Source organism: Coturnix japonica, chromosome 3 (assembly GCF_054131305.1).
Source record: "Coturnix japonica strain WE chromosome 3, WE-NBRP24, whole genome shotgun sequence".
Classification (NCBI taxonomy): domain Eukaryota; kingdom Metazoa; phylum Chordata; class Aves; order Galliformes; family Phasianidae; genus Coturnix; species Coturnix japonica.
Genome location: NC_140665.1, coordinates 43737760 through 43755047, shown reverse-complemented (window position 1 = coordinate 43755047; position 17288 = coordinate 43737760). Strand labels below are relative to the sequence as shown.

At 37.8% G+C, this 17288-nt stretch overlaps 1 protein-coding gene across 1 annotated transcript in view; it reads right to left on the bottom strand.

The window, feature by feature from the left end:
* The window catches only part of LOC107311524 (plasminogen), a 20743-nt gene extending 3455 nt beyond the window's left edge, over positions 1–17288 (bottom strand). Inside the window, exons 1-15 of the mRNA XM_015858062.3 lie at positions 17184–17288; positions 13846–13981; positions 12179–12285; positions 8937–9051; positions 8044–8183; positions 7380–7500; positions 7139–7257; positions 6088–6250; positions 5389–5519; positions 5085–5250; positions 4203–4369; positions 3166–3314; positions 1597–1690; positions 347–467; positions 125–199 (exon numbers count right to left, since the gene is read on the bottom strand). Of these exons, the coding sequence (XP_015713548.1) occupies positions 125–199; positions 347–467; positions 1597–1690; positions 3166–3314; positions 4203–4369; positions 5085–5250; positions 5389–5519; positions 6088–6250; positions 7139–7257; positions 7380–7500; positions 8044–8183; positions 8937–9051; positions 12179–12285; positions 13846–13981; positions 17184–17232 (1853 nt within the window). The 5' untranslated portion in view covers positions 17233–17288. The remainder of the gene's footprint in view (positions 1–124; positions 200–346; positions 468–1596; positions 1691–3165; positions 3315–4202; positions 4370–5084; positions 5251–5388; positions 5520–6087; positions 6251–7138; positions 7258–7379; positions 7501–8043; positions 8184–8936; positions 9052–12178; positions 12286–13845; positions 13982–17183) is intronic.

The window sequence follows — 17288 nt, the reverse complement described above, 5'->3', positions numbered from 1 at the left end:
AATTCTTGACTGTGCAAACTGAGTCAAGAGGCAACTCAGGTTGGTTATTGGGCCAGTCTTATTTCCCCTGTTATTTTCTATCTCATGTAAGAAAATGCTGTTGCAGTCTATAACAGATACTTACTTTTCTAAGCAGTGAGCAGCAGTAAGGACCCACTGTGGGTCTATCAGTGTTCCCCCACAGAAATGCAAACCATAACTGTAACAGAGCAGAAAGACATGAAAAAAACATGGGTTTAAGGTGGTGAATTCAGCTGTAGATCGCCATAGTTCATCAGATAATCCTTCCAGCATTGTCTTTACAAACTAAATAACTTATTCTGCATTTTTATGAGAATGACTGTACCTTGTCCGGAGACTGATTTGCCAGGGCCAGGAGTGTGGATGTGAAATACACCCAGCAACAATCCTTTGAGCACACAGCTTTGGTCTGGTCTTGGCCTTTCCACACTCATACTGAGCAGGAGCTACAGAATAAGAAAAAAGAACGACTGTGAGGAACTTCAGAGTATTTGCTGTACATTCTCTACGCACTCAGAAAACTAAAAGGTGAAACTCTTACATTTTTCTATTCAGCTGCTCTGTAGTAAGTTATACGCTATACATCATCTATGTTTTGTTAGATTTGTCTCATTTAAAATGCCAGGTAAATCTTTTTTTGCATAACTTTCCAAGTTCTCAGCAAATTACAAATGAATAGAACTACAATGAGGTAGGAAAAAGAAAAAGGAATGGAACAAAGAAGGAAACAATTAAATCCTCCCAACACCTTTAAATGTATTCTTACAGATGACAGCAATGCAGAAGCCACACTGCCAGCTGTATTCAAACTAAATATAGTGACACAGCACATGAAATTCAATCACTGTCTCTGTGGAACAACACTTTGTCTGCTCTTATCCCAGGCTCTTTTAAGCACTTCAAATGACTGCATTATTCTAGAAGGGTAGATTTTGGTTAGCCATGGGAAGATGACCTAACAAGAAGGCATTTATATTTGTTGTTAACAAAAGTAGCTAACTACAGAAGCTAAAAGCAAATGCCATGTTTCCTCTGCTCCTTTACTGAGCAGACTGGAAAGTTACACTAAAAAGAACTTCAAAATGAAGTAAATGATCTTGTGTAAATGCTATTTTTCCTCAAGAGTTCCAGCCCAAAACTTTCCAGGCAGTAATATCTTTACAGTTATGCTTTGTACATATTATAGAACAGCTTTCTTATTCTTGTTTGTTCTATATTTGGGTTTTGATCAGAGATATGTAAATACAGAAGCATGTTTTCCAACCAGATATGCCACGTGACCAAGCAGGGTAATTTCTCCAGGACCAGCCCTATTTTGAAATATCTGGCAAAACCTCCATGAGCTTTGGTGGACTCCAGGTAAGTCCGCTGCTGTGTTTGAGAATTCCAAGGAATAAGCATTTTTCTTAAGAATTCAGGCCTTGGTGTTGAGCATTACTTCATTGCAGCCTTAATTTCCTATCTGAAGCTACTGCACTGTCTTAGAGCTGTCTTTCAGATTAATCACTGAATGTTGTCCAGTAGTCATAAAAGGTAATAAGAAAGGGAGGTGCTAGTCTTAAAAGGAATAATTACGGCACTTGGGAATGTCACAGTACTCCCAGGCTTTTCTTGGGTCAGTTGTGTAGCACCAAGGTCCATTCACATCTCCATCAGGGTTCCTGCAATACTGTAAAAAATAATGAAGATATTAACTATTAACAACCTTATTGATCTTGTCCCAGAATGGGGATTTCTAGAGCACTACAGTGCCTATTTCCACTCCCACTGTAGTTGGTAGGAGCTGTAACATCAGCTCTAAGGTCTTTTCACAATCAGTCTGTTTGCATGACTGTGAGGCATCAGGAATTGTATAGGCTGCTCTTGCACAACTTGGTGATGTCTATGAGTCCCAGGGCTGGTTCGAAGTCTTCACACAGGGTGTCTAGTTAGCTGAATTATTGTTTAGGGTTCTATGGCCATGCTGTCTGATCTCCATTTAGAGCAGACACATCATACAATTGCATGCACTCATATGGAGGAATGTGAATTTAGTCACTGTCATCTGAAAGTTAGTCCCACCAACTGCCCGTGTGTCCAGTTATCACCCTAAAATATAGCAAGCAAGACCACTTGGCCATGCAGCAAGATCTCACTTCTACAGGCTTAACACAATTCTGATCTTTCAGAGCATCTTCATCCTCTTCATCAATTTAAGAAATACTACGACAGACATTTTTTGTAGTTAGCTTCCCTACTCTGAATTATGACCACATATCATAGGAAAAAGAATGGGATAGTTGCTTCCATTTCACAGGAATCCCAACCAATTACTCTATTCAAGAATTAATAAGTCATGACAGGCAGCTTTTCATAGAGCATTTCCCCAGTCTTAGCTGTTATTCAATACAGGCTATATGATGCTATCAAAGAAACAGCTAAATCTATGTCTATAATCAAGTACATGGAGGAAAAAAATATTGTTCAATCTGGCAACATCAAACTACTTTTTTATATCATATATGTAGCTCATCACAAACTGGACAAGTACTGTATATAAAATGTTACAAGTCTTAGCAGCCACTGGCTAGAAAAAAGATCTTTTAATGGGTACTTACATGAGAACTACGTTAGAATTGAAGGTTATAGACAGGGAGTGAGTTACAGAATGGGTCAGAAGCATGGATATCTGTGCATGATAGGCTGTGGCAGTGGCTGGAGTACTTTGCGGAGGATGAAATTAGAAGAGGCTGAGGACTGCAGTCTATCAGGTATATAGTCAAAGGCACTAGAGCTGAACTTGAATCCCTCAACAACTCACCTGTTGCTGTTGTTACTGAAACCTAATAACCTAGGTGTTGGGTCTTTTTTCTGTCAGAGGAGGAAAAGTACTGCCAAAGACCAACTCCGGATAGTCTTCAGCAGTAGGAAAAAGCAAACACTCATACAAAGCCCTTTGGTTATGCTGCAAAAGCATTTGACATTGCTCTGTTTGTCCCAGTGAAGAACAGACTGCTAGTGTCAACAAGAATTAACACAATCAGGTTCTTGGAATGAACTGAAGAAAATAATTTACAAAGACTTGACATAAAGTGCTTACTGAGAGACCACAAAAAAGACAGGAAAAGCTCAATGACACAAAGTATTAAATGAATAACTGCTTACATTTTTTTCCAGGCCTGATTTTGGATGGGTCCTTGGAGTGAAGTAGTCATGTTTATGCGGTGTCTGAGAACTCCACTCTTGACAAGTCCTGCCCCTTGCAGTTCTTGCTACTGTGCCACGATAATCTATACCGTTTGAATGAATGCAATCTGTGAAAAAAGAGGTAAAGAAAAAAACTGTTAGCTGTCGGCAATTGGGTCACACCCATACTTGATGGTGGTGAAGCAGGAATAAATTTGAGGAAAAGCTATTTGAACTTACACATCTTCCTTAATGTATATACATGGAAAGAAGGACAAAGTAGTGTCAGTGGTAGCTAGCAATCACATTCTGATTTGTTTTCATTTGCAGTTTTTTCTTCATTACTATGATAGGCGTAGATTAAAGAAGCTCACATTCACTTAACCGTTTTTGACTCCAGGAACCAAGACCACAGAGATCATGCACTCAAAAAATCTTTTTCTTACAGATGTTAATGCCTACCCATCATATTTTATATTATGTAAATAGGTCATAATGCATATTCAGGAAAAACTATTAATTTTCAACCTCAAGAAAGTGACAGAACACAAAATGAAAGCTGTAGCACTCTTAACATCTACTGGACAATGAAGCTGCATTTGAACTAAGTTCAAAAAGCCAGCTGTTCTCTGGTGGGAAATGGAGCCCAGAAAATGTGAATGCATGGCACGTGAAAATACGCTTTCAGAACATTTGCCAGCAAAATGCCATCACTTCTATATTTGTTGTCATTGCTCATAGCGCTCCCACCAGAGTGGTTACTATCAGTCATTTTTTTTCCTTGTGCTTCCAGCATTGCCAGATGTAATAGTTAAAAATATCCTACGTTACTCTAAAATAACATGCAGAAACTATCATACAAATTTTACAGGAAAGTTCAGAAAATGATGGCTATGGATAAGGTGTTATGTTCTGAGGTTGTTTAGGACTCTGCCTTTCATCCTCATTCAACTCTATGATTTTTACATATAAATGATCTTCCTCATTACAAGTGTTCCCAGGGAAAGTCTTCTCACCAGGATTTGGTTCCAGAGTTGTCTGAGGAGGTTTTGGTAGAGTCATCTGGATATTGTCACTACATCTCTTCAGGTTGCAATACTCCCATCTCACACTTGGGTCAGTAGTGTAGCACCATGGGCGGCTATCAGCATCTGGGTTTCTGCAGTAATTCTGCCTCAGGTCCCTACAAAAGCAAACATACTGTATGCCTATCTATGCCACAGGCCTGAGAAGAACTTGATAGAACATTTTAGAAAGCAGGCCTGGTACAAAGATCATGTATAATGGCTGGCAGAAATCATATTTTCAGCATAAAGAAACGAAGAAACATTTGTAGAAAATTTAATTTCAACGGGTATTATTCACTGTTTAAGGCATATAGTAATAATACTGTTTGCAAATCCAGATAAGTAAATGCACATGCTTTAATGTATATCAATACCTTTTAGTTTTTTAAAAAAATTATTTATTTTTAAGAAGAAAGAGCTTTTTGAATAAATAAATAACAAAAACCAGGAATAATGAAATGACTTCTCTTCTCCACAAACAAGTAATGAACGACAAACTAGGAACCTAAGACTTCAACTCACGAAGAATCTGATGTATAGAAACTGTTCATTTCAGTATAAGGTAACGTTTATGGAAACTTAATTTCTTAAAAGTAATATAGGAACAGAATTAATTAGCATTCTGAAGCATAACAGTGAGAACTGAGTGTTGTTTCAAGATGAGATTAATAGAAAATATTTCCAGATTTAGAAAAAGAAAAAAAAAAAGGAATAATGACTTTTAACAAGTATATCCCCTTCAAATCACTGTTGTGTAAAGGTGTGGCAAATAAAAATGAATTCATGAGTGATCATTCTTGAATGAAACACAGAAATGAGAAATGCACATACGCATTTGGGAAGTGTTCTGAAGTTTTATTGTGACGGTGTGGTGACATTGAGTTCCAGGCTTGACATTTCTTCCCTGTGATAGTGAAAGACGCTGTACCACGATAACTCACGCCATTGCCCTGGTAGCACTCCTCAGTTGCTTGAGCTTGCTCAGGCTGATCAACAGCTGTAGTGAATAATAAAAACCTGTTAGCATTACAGAGTGTGACAGCAATAATACAGCCGAGCAGTCACCTAAGGTTTCTTGCAACCAAACACAATGGCACAGCACTTCCATAATGCGAATGCCTCCTGTTGTTCTTACCAGGGGTGTCTGGCTCTTTCCCATCACAGGAGGGGATGGTGCAGTATTCCCATCGAGCAGTTGCATTCGTGGTGTAACACCATGGCATCTTCTCACCATCTGGGTTTCTACAATAGTTTTCCTCTAAATTCCTGAAAAAGAAAGGTTGGCTGAGAAAAGTCTCTCATGGAAACCTGATAATGGTTATGAACAAGGAGGAAGTGTGTCTTGCTTCCTAGTTTACTGTTGCATTTACTGGTTCATTTACTAGATGAAGAATTGCAGTGCACCAGTGTTTTGGATGTGCTAAACCAGATGTCTGCTAGATGGACATATGACTTCATGCAGTACTTTGAGGCGTACAGCAGGAATGCAGAAACACAGGGTGAAAGAATCCAGCCACAGGCAAATATCATAGTAATACTTTTCTCATTGTACTTTTTTTCACTTGAGCAACAATACAGTAGAAGGATGAACTGAAGAAGGAAAAAGATAACTAAGCAGAGCTTGAAAATCAGAAGAAGAGATGATCATATATAAGAAAAACAAAGTGAATGGAAAAGCAATAAATGTGTGAAAAACTAACTGAAAAGATGGAATCCTACAGGTAATGAACTCTGGTGTAACACAGGGACTGTGCAGACCAACTGAAGAAAAATGAAGTGTTTCTGTGCCTTGGTACTTCTCATGCACACTGAATAGAGGAGAGCTTTCACTTACTTGCAGGGATAGTTTTCAGGAGTGCGAGCGTGTCGGTGAGGAGACTGAGAACTCCAGCGCTGGCAGGTATTCCCTGATTCAGTAACAGATATTGTGCCTCGATAGTCTTCTCCTCTTCCTGACAGGCACTGACGCCCTGGTGCAGGTACAGGTGGGGGTGTCGCTATTGCAGAAAGAGGAAATCAAATTAAATATAGCCTTCTAAAAATACAAGAAAAACAACAACAACAAAGACAACAAAGCTCTTAAGAGCTTTAGAGTGAGGTAGGAATTTTAGCTTTCTTTACGGGTAAGGTTTAACAATCAAAATGTTTGGAAAGCCCAAAATGAGGAGAAAACATCTTCTTATCTTTTCTCTCTCTCATTTTAACATTCAGACTCCCAGAAGGGCGTTTGTATCTGCCCCTTTACAGCAGCCAGAAACAACACAACCAATGCTAGCAGCCCCGTCAGAACATAGCTGAAAAGTGAGCAAACAACATTGTGAAGAAAACTGGGGTGAATGTGGCAGGCACATCAGTGACAGATACAAGTGTTGGTGCAAACCAAAAGATGTGTACACAACCTGGTGAGAGTTAGGGACAGCAAGGATGAGGTCTGGTGAGAAGACCCAGGGGAAAAGTATTGTGGCAAGGACAGACCCTCAGAGGAAAAGGAAATTGAACTGGGAGAGCAAAAATTCCCCTAAAAACAACCAAAATTTTTTTGGAATGAACAAAAATTTCATCAAAAAGGGAATACAGAAGGAGTACCAGAACCACTGGCCTGGAGAAAAAAAAAATATAAAAAAATAAAAAATAAAAAAAATTAGAAATGCCTATGACAGACAACTCTAGTCTCAAAAGAGCCATTAGAGGCTCATTTCAAGTTTATATCTTTTTTCTTTCTTGCTTGCTTTCTTTCTTTTTCTTTTAATGAGATAAAAGTCATCAGTCTTTTATTCTTTCTTTTATTTTGAAGGCTTAATCTACCTGTTCTAGTTCTTTGCACTACTCTGAATAAAAGATGTCTAGATGTTTTAATGTCTAGAGGCCTAGAAGTCAGACTCAACTGCAACGAGGAATGTCACAGAATTCCCAGCGTTTATTCGGGTTGGTAGTGAAACACCAGGGCCGAGGTTCACCATCAGGATTACGGCAATAATTCATCTTCAGATCCTTCTCTGGAAAACTGAACAGGAGAAATTTTAAACAAGTTTTAAGGTTTTAAACAAGTCACTTATGGCTGGCTGTGACAATTAGCCTCTCTGGGGTAAAGTGGTCTATGGGCCACCATGGTGATAAACAACTTACTTTTCAGGGAGGTATCCATGAGAGTGAGGTTGCTGGGAATCCCAGCGTTGGCACTCAAGCCCAGACATTGTTGTTGCAACTTCTCCATGATAGTTTTCTCCACTGCAGTGCATGCACTCCACTGTAGGAACAAGTTTAGAATGAAGACAAGAGACAGAGATTTCAAGTGGAACTTATCTGTAAACAAATTCATCTCACTTGAAGATCAAGAGTCTAATCAGAACACAAGGCTGGAAGACAATAATTTTTGTCAAAGTTTGTCGATGACTTGAACTAACTGGTTAAAGTATTCTATGAAAAATATATACTATAGAATATAGTTTCCAAAAGAGATGAATTTAAACTGCTGATCTATAATTGAAAATCTGTTCCTCGCTCCTAGTGTGTTTTATTTACTTTTGCACTAGCAACCATCATTTCTAGTTCTATGATTATGGTCTGAGAATACATTTATCATCCTTTTGTCTAGAGAAATTGCTCTCGTATAGGTGACTTGGGAGATGTATTTGTGGTCCGTGTAAAAAAAAATCCCTTTGGAAAGTTCCAGATTGAACTAAACTCAAATTTGGAACAAATATGGAATGAAAATAAAAATATCTAAATAACTACTTGTTTTTGAACAAATCATCTAAACAGGGGGAAGAAATCATATATGTATCCTCACCTTCACATTCTGGGATGTTACAGTAATCAAATCTGGTATTAGGATCTGTTGTGTAACACCAGGGTCCTTTTTCATCATTATCAGGATTTCTACAGTAATTTTCCTCCAGCCCTGCGTTAGGGTATTTTTCAGGTGTGTAACTGGAACAGAAGTAAAATGGGATTAGAGAACAGGAGAAATGTCACTGCTGTTCAGTTGAGGACTTTAGAAGTGAAATCTCTGAGGAGCATTTTGAAAATGTCATTCATTAGAAATCTCCTAATTGCTACTGAGTGCCCTAAGTCAAGGGTTAGAAGTGTCAGAGCAGCAGACTTCAAGAAATTTGTTGTCTTTATGGCCAGTCATGTATTTAATACTAACATTTACTCTAGATCTTCAGTTTCCAATCATTTTCACTCAGCTAGGTACTTTTGTTCACTGAAACGTGAGAGTTCTCTGTGAGCAGAATATTATGCTATGTCAATAGCAGGTTACTAAGTAAACCCAATTGAGAGTTTTTCATTAAATACTTTAAATACTGATCTGTATATTGTCTATGGATTCACTGATAGAATGATTTAGTCTGTCTCGCTGGCTACATATGATATTTTTCAGTCAAGAGAAGATACTCTTGTCCTGAGACTGATGAAGATTCCTTGTTTCAACAGAACCAGCTGCTTCTCTGTCCAGCATTCTGCCCACGTAAGGATCAAAAAAAGTTAAACACAACTGCCAAGACTGAAAATGTCCCTTTGATTGTGCAGCTCCAATTCTAATTTAGATTAAAGAAGTGTAAGACATTATTTCGTATTAAGGATTTGAATATGAAATGACTTAGTTGTAAGACTACTCAGCACATACAAATGTTTTAGCAATAAATCAGAAAAACATGAGTACATATGAAAACACCATACTTAGGTTTATGGGGTGCAGTATCAGCCCACTTCTGACATGCCACACCCTTCTGAGTTTTGGCTTCTGTTCCTCTGTAATCCTTCCCTCTACCTTCCTTGCATTCTAGAAGATAAACTGAAATGATACATGCTTAATTAATTGGTATCATCACATATCCTTCTGAATTTAGCACATAAAAGTTATCTTTTTCTTTAAAGTTCAACATATCACAAATGACATTTAATTGATTCATGATAGCATGCTAAAGCAGTGACTCTGCAAGATAAAGACAAGTTATAATGGTTGAAATTTTATATTATACATACCTTTCTACTCTTAGCTTTTAAAACTTAGTAGTCCCTTCATGGAATAAAATAAAATAAAATAAAATAAAATAAAATAAAATAAAATAAAATAAAATAAAATAAAATAAAATAAAATAAAATAAAATAAAATAAGGAGGAGAGGGAAAGATAGGAGTTGATATGGTTCGGCAGCAATACTGGCTTGAAGCATTCCTGACTACCCACAGCATCTTCTTTTCCCAAGGATTCATCACATTGCCTTCACAGCTGCAGTAGTGCAACTGCTGGCATGGATATGATGTGAAAAAGACCTAATTTGAAAGAAAACGTTCAAAAAAATCTCATATTCTGTATAAAAAAATAGCCTCAATGAGGCTATGGGGAAAAAATGCAAAATGGTGAGTGGGGAATATCAAGCACTCATAGCCAAAGGAAACCAGCAGGATTTCAAACCCACATTCATTTGCCTTAACACAGATTACTGCACTATTTTTCCAACCTGTACTCCTTGTGGGACTCCTCGTTACAAAAGGAATGTATCAAAAAATACATCACAGTAAGTATCTGTATCAAGTCTGGTCTACAGTGCCAACTCAAGCAGTCGCAAGCTGTGTCTAAATCTCTAAACTGAGAATCTCATCAACTTTGTTCAGTTCTCAGACAGTAAAAGTAAATTGGTAAAATCTATTCATAATCCCCCTCAAATCCAAACTCAATGGTCAAAATATTTGCAAATCTTTCTTAATGTTACTACCTTTTGTTTTTATTAGCAGACGAAAAAATAATTTTTGTTAGTCCCTTATCTGGTCAGTTAAGGGGCTTTTTTAAGTAGACAATTTTTTCCTAAAAATTCTAGACTGAACTGTCACAACAACCTAAGTTCATTTTTTTCAATAACTTCAGCATTCATCAATTCTCTCCTCCACTCAATACTTTTTAATGCACATGGTTTAGTTCATCAACCAGTTCCTCTCTTTTAGCAGAAATAAAGTAATCTCTCTTTTAGGTTGTGCCCTGACTTGTCTCTGTATTTATGCAATGTCCAAACACAATATTTTTGGGGACGAGTTATGCATCAGATTTTTTCAGCATCATTTATAGCAAAGGTGATGTATGAGCACAAGTTAAACATAAATTTAGAGAAATAATGTCAATTTACACAAATCTACCTTGACAAAAATGAAAAGAATGAATGCATGAATCTTCTGTGTGCTGGTGGTTATTTTAGAACTGGATCTATGGGTCTTACCTTCATTTTGATGTGTATATATGGACAAGTTTACTCTAAAAGCTTTAACAGGAATTTCTCAAACATTTCTGCAATAGATTAACATTAAAAACCTAAAGAAATGAATCAGTTAAGTGCCAGTTTTTTCTGTTTGCATAAACTTTTGATCGTTTATATAACCTTTAAGTTTCATTCAGCAAGATGACAAATAACTAACTTTGATCCCCAATCTCAATCCTTGTTCCTTTGGGTTAACTATTTACAAACTGGAATGTGGAGAGCAATTTGCAGAAGCCAGTTTTAATTCTTACTGCTATTTCAATAACCCAGATAATTTTAACTTTCTGTAATATACCATTTTTACCACTAGAAAAATAATTATGAAAGCTGTAAATTTTGTACTAAATGCAATACTTCCCTTTGAAAGCAAAAATAATAATAAAGAAATCATATAGCAATTGCTTCCACTCTCAGTCTGGTTTCATCAGCAGTAGTGCAAAAAACAGCTGGGCACTTAATAGGAAATTCTTTGAAATGCAGTAGCTCCTAGGGACAGTGATATGATCCATCTGGGTGAAAACTACATTTTGCTTTGTGTTCTGTCAAGATATGTAAAAATTACATTGTCATTAGAATGAGAATGTATGGTAACTGTTGAGTCACAGCTTGAACCACTGATTGAGCTCTTGTGGAAAGGACTTGGGTCAGCACTGGGAGCACAGGTGAAGGCAGTTCAGCTGTGTGACTGGAAGGGGTGAAGCCTGGCTGCACCTCTTTTAGACCTCATTTAAGGGCTGACTGCCACTGGGAATGATCTGGCGATTGCTCTTTGGTGAAGTTTTCCCTTGGGAACATGGAATCTTCTGATAGTGGTGAGTACTCTTCTTTCCTTTATAGCATCTCTCTATTTTGTTGGTCCTTCTATCATCACAACTTTATTGTAATAAAGGGATGTTCTACTATTGTACTGCTGGTCTACTTTGACATGTTAGGTAAGGCCTTAAAGCTATCTAAGATTATATTCTGAGTGATAGTAGCTCTGGGTGTGGAACAGTAAAAAATGAAGTACTGACTGACTTGAAATTTGGGGGGAGGGGGGGAAGCGCAGCACTTTCCCAAAGATTATATGGATAAGGAAGATTGTGTAAGTGAAAAAGATTATATAAGGAAGGAAATCTTCAGGAAATCATGAAAAATACTAGCCTGTAAGGGCCCTTAGAGGTATTGGTCTAGTTCCCTATACAGCTTCTGAGAGCTTTGTCCAGTTAATATCTGTGAGGCTCCATAGCCTCTCCTGCTAGTGTGGTTGAGTGCTCACTCATCCTATTTCAGGATCTGTAGTCTGTACAAGTAGCTCTTCCTACTACCCTCAGTAGAAACAAAGAAGATGCAGCTATAGGTAACAGCTGGTTCAAAAAGAGAGGTAGATCAGGAACATTTAAGCACCTTCTTTACTCCTGACACTATCTGTGCTCTCTGAGAAACAGTAGTTTTTTGAGCCTTGTGGATCCCCAGAATTTAGGGAGCAGGAAAGATGTGGAGCACTTATCTAAAGGGAAAAATAGCTGGTACTACTGCTTCTCCATCTATGTGGCAGAAACCAGATATCAGAGGTCTGTTCTACCCACTTGGTGTGGTCCAGTGACCACATGGCCCCCAGCTGCAATAGTGTTATGGTAGCCTTTCTCAAAAGGATATCTTGGTGAAGTCAGTTAATGTGTAAACATACTTCTTTTTTCATAAAGAACCGCGTTTGTTCTTCTGAACAGCACTGCTGTTTTGGTGTTCTCAGCCAGTGTTATACACTGTTGGTCTTTACTGGTGAATAAGAAGGCCCTGTTAAAATTAAGAGGAGAGAGCAAGGTAAGAAACAGTAGATGCACATGTACATTATTTTCCTGAAGACTGTTTTTTAGCATTAAGTTATCATTGTGGAAACACTGCATTTTGGCAAGGTTTAAGATTCAGTAGTGCTTTGCAAAGCACCAAATGTCCCATCTCCCAGTTTCAGTGCTGACATTAACTCCAAAGTCTTACTTTCATCTTGACTTTGAGAATGAGCCATATGAGAAAGCTATGAAATGGGTTAAAAAAGGAGCATTTATAATGTGCCAGAGACACCAGAGAACACATGCAAAAATGTTACTGATCATTCAAGGAGCAGGATATTTTACAGTATTCAGCAGTTACCAAGGAACAGATAAAACTCAACAAGCCAGCATCGTAAGTTACTCTGTGATAACTGTTCTAAGTCGTTATTACTTGAAGCAGTGTAAGCACTTCGTATAGTACACTCATTTGTGTTTTTGGTGAGGGCCTAGGCTGGAAGTCTGAAAAATGAGAGTTGGTGATGTAGCCTTTACAACAGAATCTGAGGAATCTTGGTAGGCAAGTGATTTCTGTTGTTGACTTTTCTGATGCAACAAAGAGCAGCAGCAACATGGCACTGAGTGGGCAGGTCTGCACCAGTGGGCAAAAATGCATGAAATAATCACCACAAGGGTCTCCCTACCTTAAATAAAGGTCTGACAGGGAATCAAGGGCTGGAATGAGCTCTGTGGATCATCAGCATTCTGAGTTCAGAAAGGAATCCTGCAGAAGTGGTAGATCTGTGACTAATGAAGGCTAGTAAAGTAAGTCTCCATGCCTCATGGAAGAGAACAGCCTCTCACTGCAGTCACCGTTCTCCTTCCTCATTACTCCAGTTTTCCACTTTACAGCTGAGATTCAAGGAGCTTCTGAGGCTTAGATGTGGAATGCTTGGAGGCCTGAAGCTCAGAGCATTAGGCTCTTCTCAGGCAGAATCCTGATGATAAGCTAGTGGTATAGAGTGGTAAACATCCTTCATGGTTCATGTTTCTAGTCCCTCAGTTCCTTGTTAAATGCAAGTGCAGAGGGAGTGCTTGGGTGGAAATAGCGCACAGGTTTAGATGGCTGTCTCTTTCTCAAGGTAAATAGAAGATACACAAGTTTGAATTCTAGTAAAACTCAGAATAGTTCATGTGTCTGCTGGGCAGTAGGTAAGGCATAACCATGTAGTTATTGCTGTTCTAAATTTCCAAGTAATTACTTGTGACTCTTTATTGGGGAAAAAAAGTGTCCTGATAAAACCATGTCACATCGGTTTTCTGTGTGCCAAACTGTGCATCAAGAGATAATGAATACAATACAAGTATAATATAGTTTTCTTATTTTTCCTACTTCTGCTCATCTTCACTTATGTCTCTGGGGCACTGACTTCCCATATCTCTGTATTTTTCCAACATACTGCAGAAGCATGTATCACTCTAAAGTCCAGTCAATAGTAAAGTCTAGTCAAGTTGTCTACTCCATGATCTGTATATGTATGTCTCCATCATCTGAAATACGTATACAGGACATAGCAGTAAAAATTACCTGCAAGGAAATTTTGTTTCAGTTTCACATTGCTCTGCACATTCTTCTTTACTGTTTGTCGTATAAGTTTGCTTCTTTGAGTTAAGCAGCCAAGCTCCCTCTGTCCTCACATAGCTGTCTAGTATGCTTCCTTGCACTAAAGGGAGAAAAAGAGAGAAAAGAGGTAAGAATGTGAATGCTGATGTAGTTAATTTCAAAATTTCATATTAAATCCTTTGACAACTAGTTGAACAACATGATTTAATTATAGCAATAAATCAGTTAATAGCTACAGAAAGATTTAGTTGTCTAGTCTGTTAGATGACTGTGTCACTAAAAACCCAGGGCGAGCAGGGCAGAGACTTGAACAGCACTTTGGTCATTTTGAGAGGCATTGTGGATGTCACAGACTTGGTATATAAGGCGATGGGAATAAAGAAGAAAAGAGAAAGTTGCATGCTTTCTGTGACAGAAAGAACCCCCTGCCCCCATAGTTTGGAGAAAATAGTGGAATGAAACCCAGGAAATACATAAAGCATCAGTCTGTTGCTGATATCTATCCACAAAGAGAACAAGAAACCTTTTTGTTTACACTGTAGATGCTCTTTTTTTCCCCCCTCCAGATGCTCTTGTGAGAAGCAAGCTGTTCTCTGTCACTGTGGTTTTCACTGTGGTCATTGTCTGTTTATCATTTTTAATGAATCTGGACTTGGTATTTGCTTAATAATCAAGGTAGTAGGTGTTTTCCTTTATTGCAGCTAATAACTGGTAAATAACTTCATTGTGTAGCCCCTGAGCTACAGCTGCATGTGACACGTGATGCTAAAAACACATCTAGGTTAACCAATAAACATTAAAAGAAAAAAGCTCAAGTACAATCCTGAAAAGGAGTTTGCCATTTAGTGGCTTTTTTTTTCTCTTACAATAATGTTATTTCTGAATGCTTAGATACACATTGTAGAACCATGATTTTCATGATTTCTGGCAGCAGGGTCACAGAGTTACATGAATCCTGTGATTTTTTTTTTTTAATATTATTATTTTTTTTTTTTTTTTTTTACTGTTTCCTTATGAGATGAGCATATGACTTTACTGACAAACATTTGGCTATGAGATTTGTCCATTCTCCTTGGCTTCAGCCTCCAACAGGCAAGTGACTCATGGTCTTTGTGACACATCCCAGTCCTGCTCTGTGCACTGTTTTGTGTTCTGATTTACACATTTGCTGAATAAAAGGCATATAGAGTGTGAATTGCATGTGCCTCAGCTTCCTGCTTGTATGCGGCAAATACACTAGAAAGGAGGTCTTTCTTCATTTTTTTTTTGTGACTCGTTTCTTCCTGAGCCATTGCCCAATGGCAGTGGAAAGAGAAGGCAGCTTTATTTCACTCTATTCTACAGCCTCTGAGTAAGAAACTTTCCAGGGCTATTCATTAATTTACTTATTTTTAAATTGAGTAAATGTCTTTTAGACAACTATTTCTTCCTTTCCTGAGCAAAACTTCTGTAGTGTGAAACAGGCTCATGTACCTTTTGGTACAGCTAAATGCCTTCACCTGAGTGCTAGCTCAGGCAGCAGTTAACTAGCTACCCTAGATAACCAGCTGTAGCAGGAGGTTGGACTAGATGATTTCCAGAGATCCCTTTCAACCCCTTTGATTCTCTGGTTGTACTTTATGATCATTTTACATTTACAACAGTTAGCTGATAAATTGGACAAAAGAGCCAGACTTCATAGAATCACTGAATGGCTTAAGTTGGAACAGACCTTAAAGACTACCTTGATCTGACAAACAACTTCCTCTCATACCACTGCAAACTCAGCAAGGTTACTGAATGTCTTTTTTTCTGTATGTATTCTACTGAAGATATTGGCTTTAAAGGTTGACTAGCATCATGCATTAAAGCATAATTAAATGTAAAATGAAGTGAAAGTGGAAAATGATATAATAAAATTCATGTGACAGGCTCGCTTATTACCATACCTATTTCAAACCAACAATGATATTAAGATGTAGTCAGTTGTGGGGAAAAAAAGCACTGAACTGGGTTTAAAAAAAAAGGTCATATGCTGCACTGCTCCCCATAACAACAAGAAATTTAAGAATTCCTACTGTGGTGTAGCTGTATTTTAACATCTTGATGTAATATCATAATTATGGTGTTATTTTAATAAAATGTTGGTTGGCTCATAGCTTCTTTCTGTTATAATTACATGGCAGGGTATAATGCTTTAAGAAAACAATAGAAATATATTATCAGAATAAAGATGTGATATATTTTCTTGCTACCCTTTTTCCAGCAACTGTGGAATTTTTCAGTGCTAAAAAGATGTATTACTCTTCTTTTTTTTTTTTTTCCCCCCCCCCCCTCAGAAATGCCAGTATTTACAGCAAATTTATGAAGGATTTGCAAACAGAAGTGTTGCAGACAGAAGCCCAAGTGATATTTCTTTCCCTCCCCCATATGCATTCCTAATTAATTGAGACGTCTGCTTGATCTGAGTGAGACTGCTCTCCTACAAAAAGCATAGTTTAGAGATCAGGATTTAAATGAATTTGTTAGGTTGGGGCTTGTCTATAGTATTTCTAGTTGCTGAAGTCTACTCATATTTTTCTGTGACCTATTATGTATTTCCCATTTATGTAAGAAAAATGTTACTGTATTTTATTGTTCCTTTCTTTTTGATACAAACTAGCATGCTTGGGAGTATATTTTAGTTGCATTTGTTGAATACTGTGTAGTTAGAGATAGGGCTCAAATCACATCATTGATTGATGCTCCTGATCATATAAAATGAAAAATTCCCTGTTAAGACCATGGCAGTGGAAAAAAAAATGAAGCTACAGGGTGTAAAGGAACTTTCTTCCACTTCACTTGATCGTTTTTATGAGTGTGTGTAGTTCTACTTTTAGCAATACTTAACAAAATACATATACATTTTATATATATGTATGTATGTATATATATATATATTCACAGTATTCATTGATTACAGAAGGGGAAAAAAAAAAAACACAAGAAAACAATACCAACCAACATTATTTGATTTCAGCTGGCTTTTATCCTGAGCTACTCGTGTCTTTTAAGCAGCCTGCTTGTTTACTGTGTCCCCATTTCAGGCCACTTGGCTTATTGGCAAGTGCTGGCCATTTGGCACCCTTGCAGAAACCAAGACTGTCGTTCTTCTAGTGTCTCCAGCAAACATCAGAACGACCATGGGTCTAACTTTTTTCACCAGAAGCTCTTGCCCATTGTCCATATAACACATGGATTTGGTGACACACTTGCACAACATGAAATTTTCAAGTGCTTGGCCCCCATCTCTCCCACATAAGCAGAAGGAAAAAGACACTTACCTGTGCTGAACAAGAAAAGAAGGAGCAAAGTGGCTTTGCTAATTCCCATTTTGGCCCAGCTGGTGGGTGCTGGAAGTTGTGTCTGTCAGTGCACAAAGTTTTATT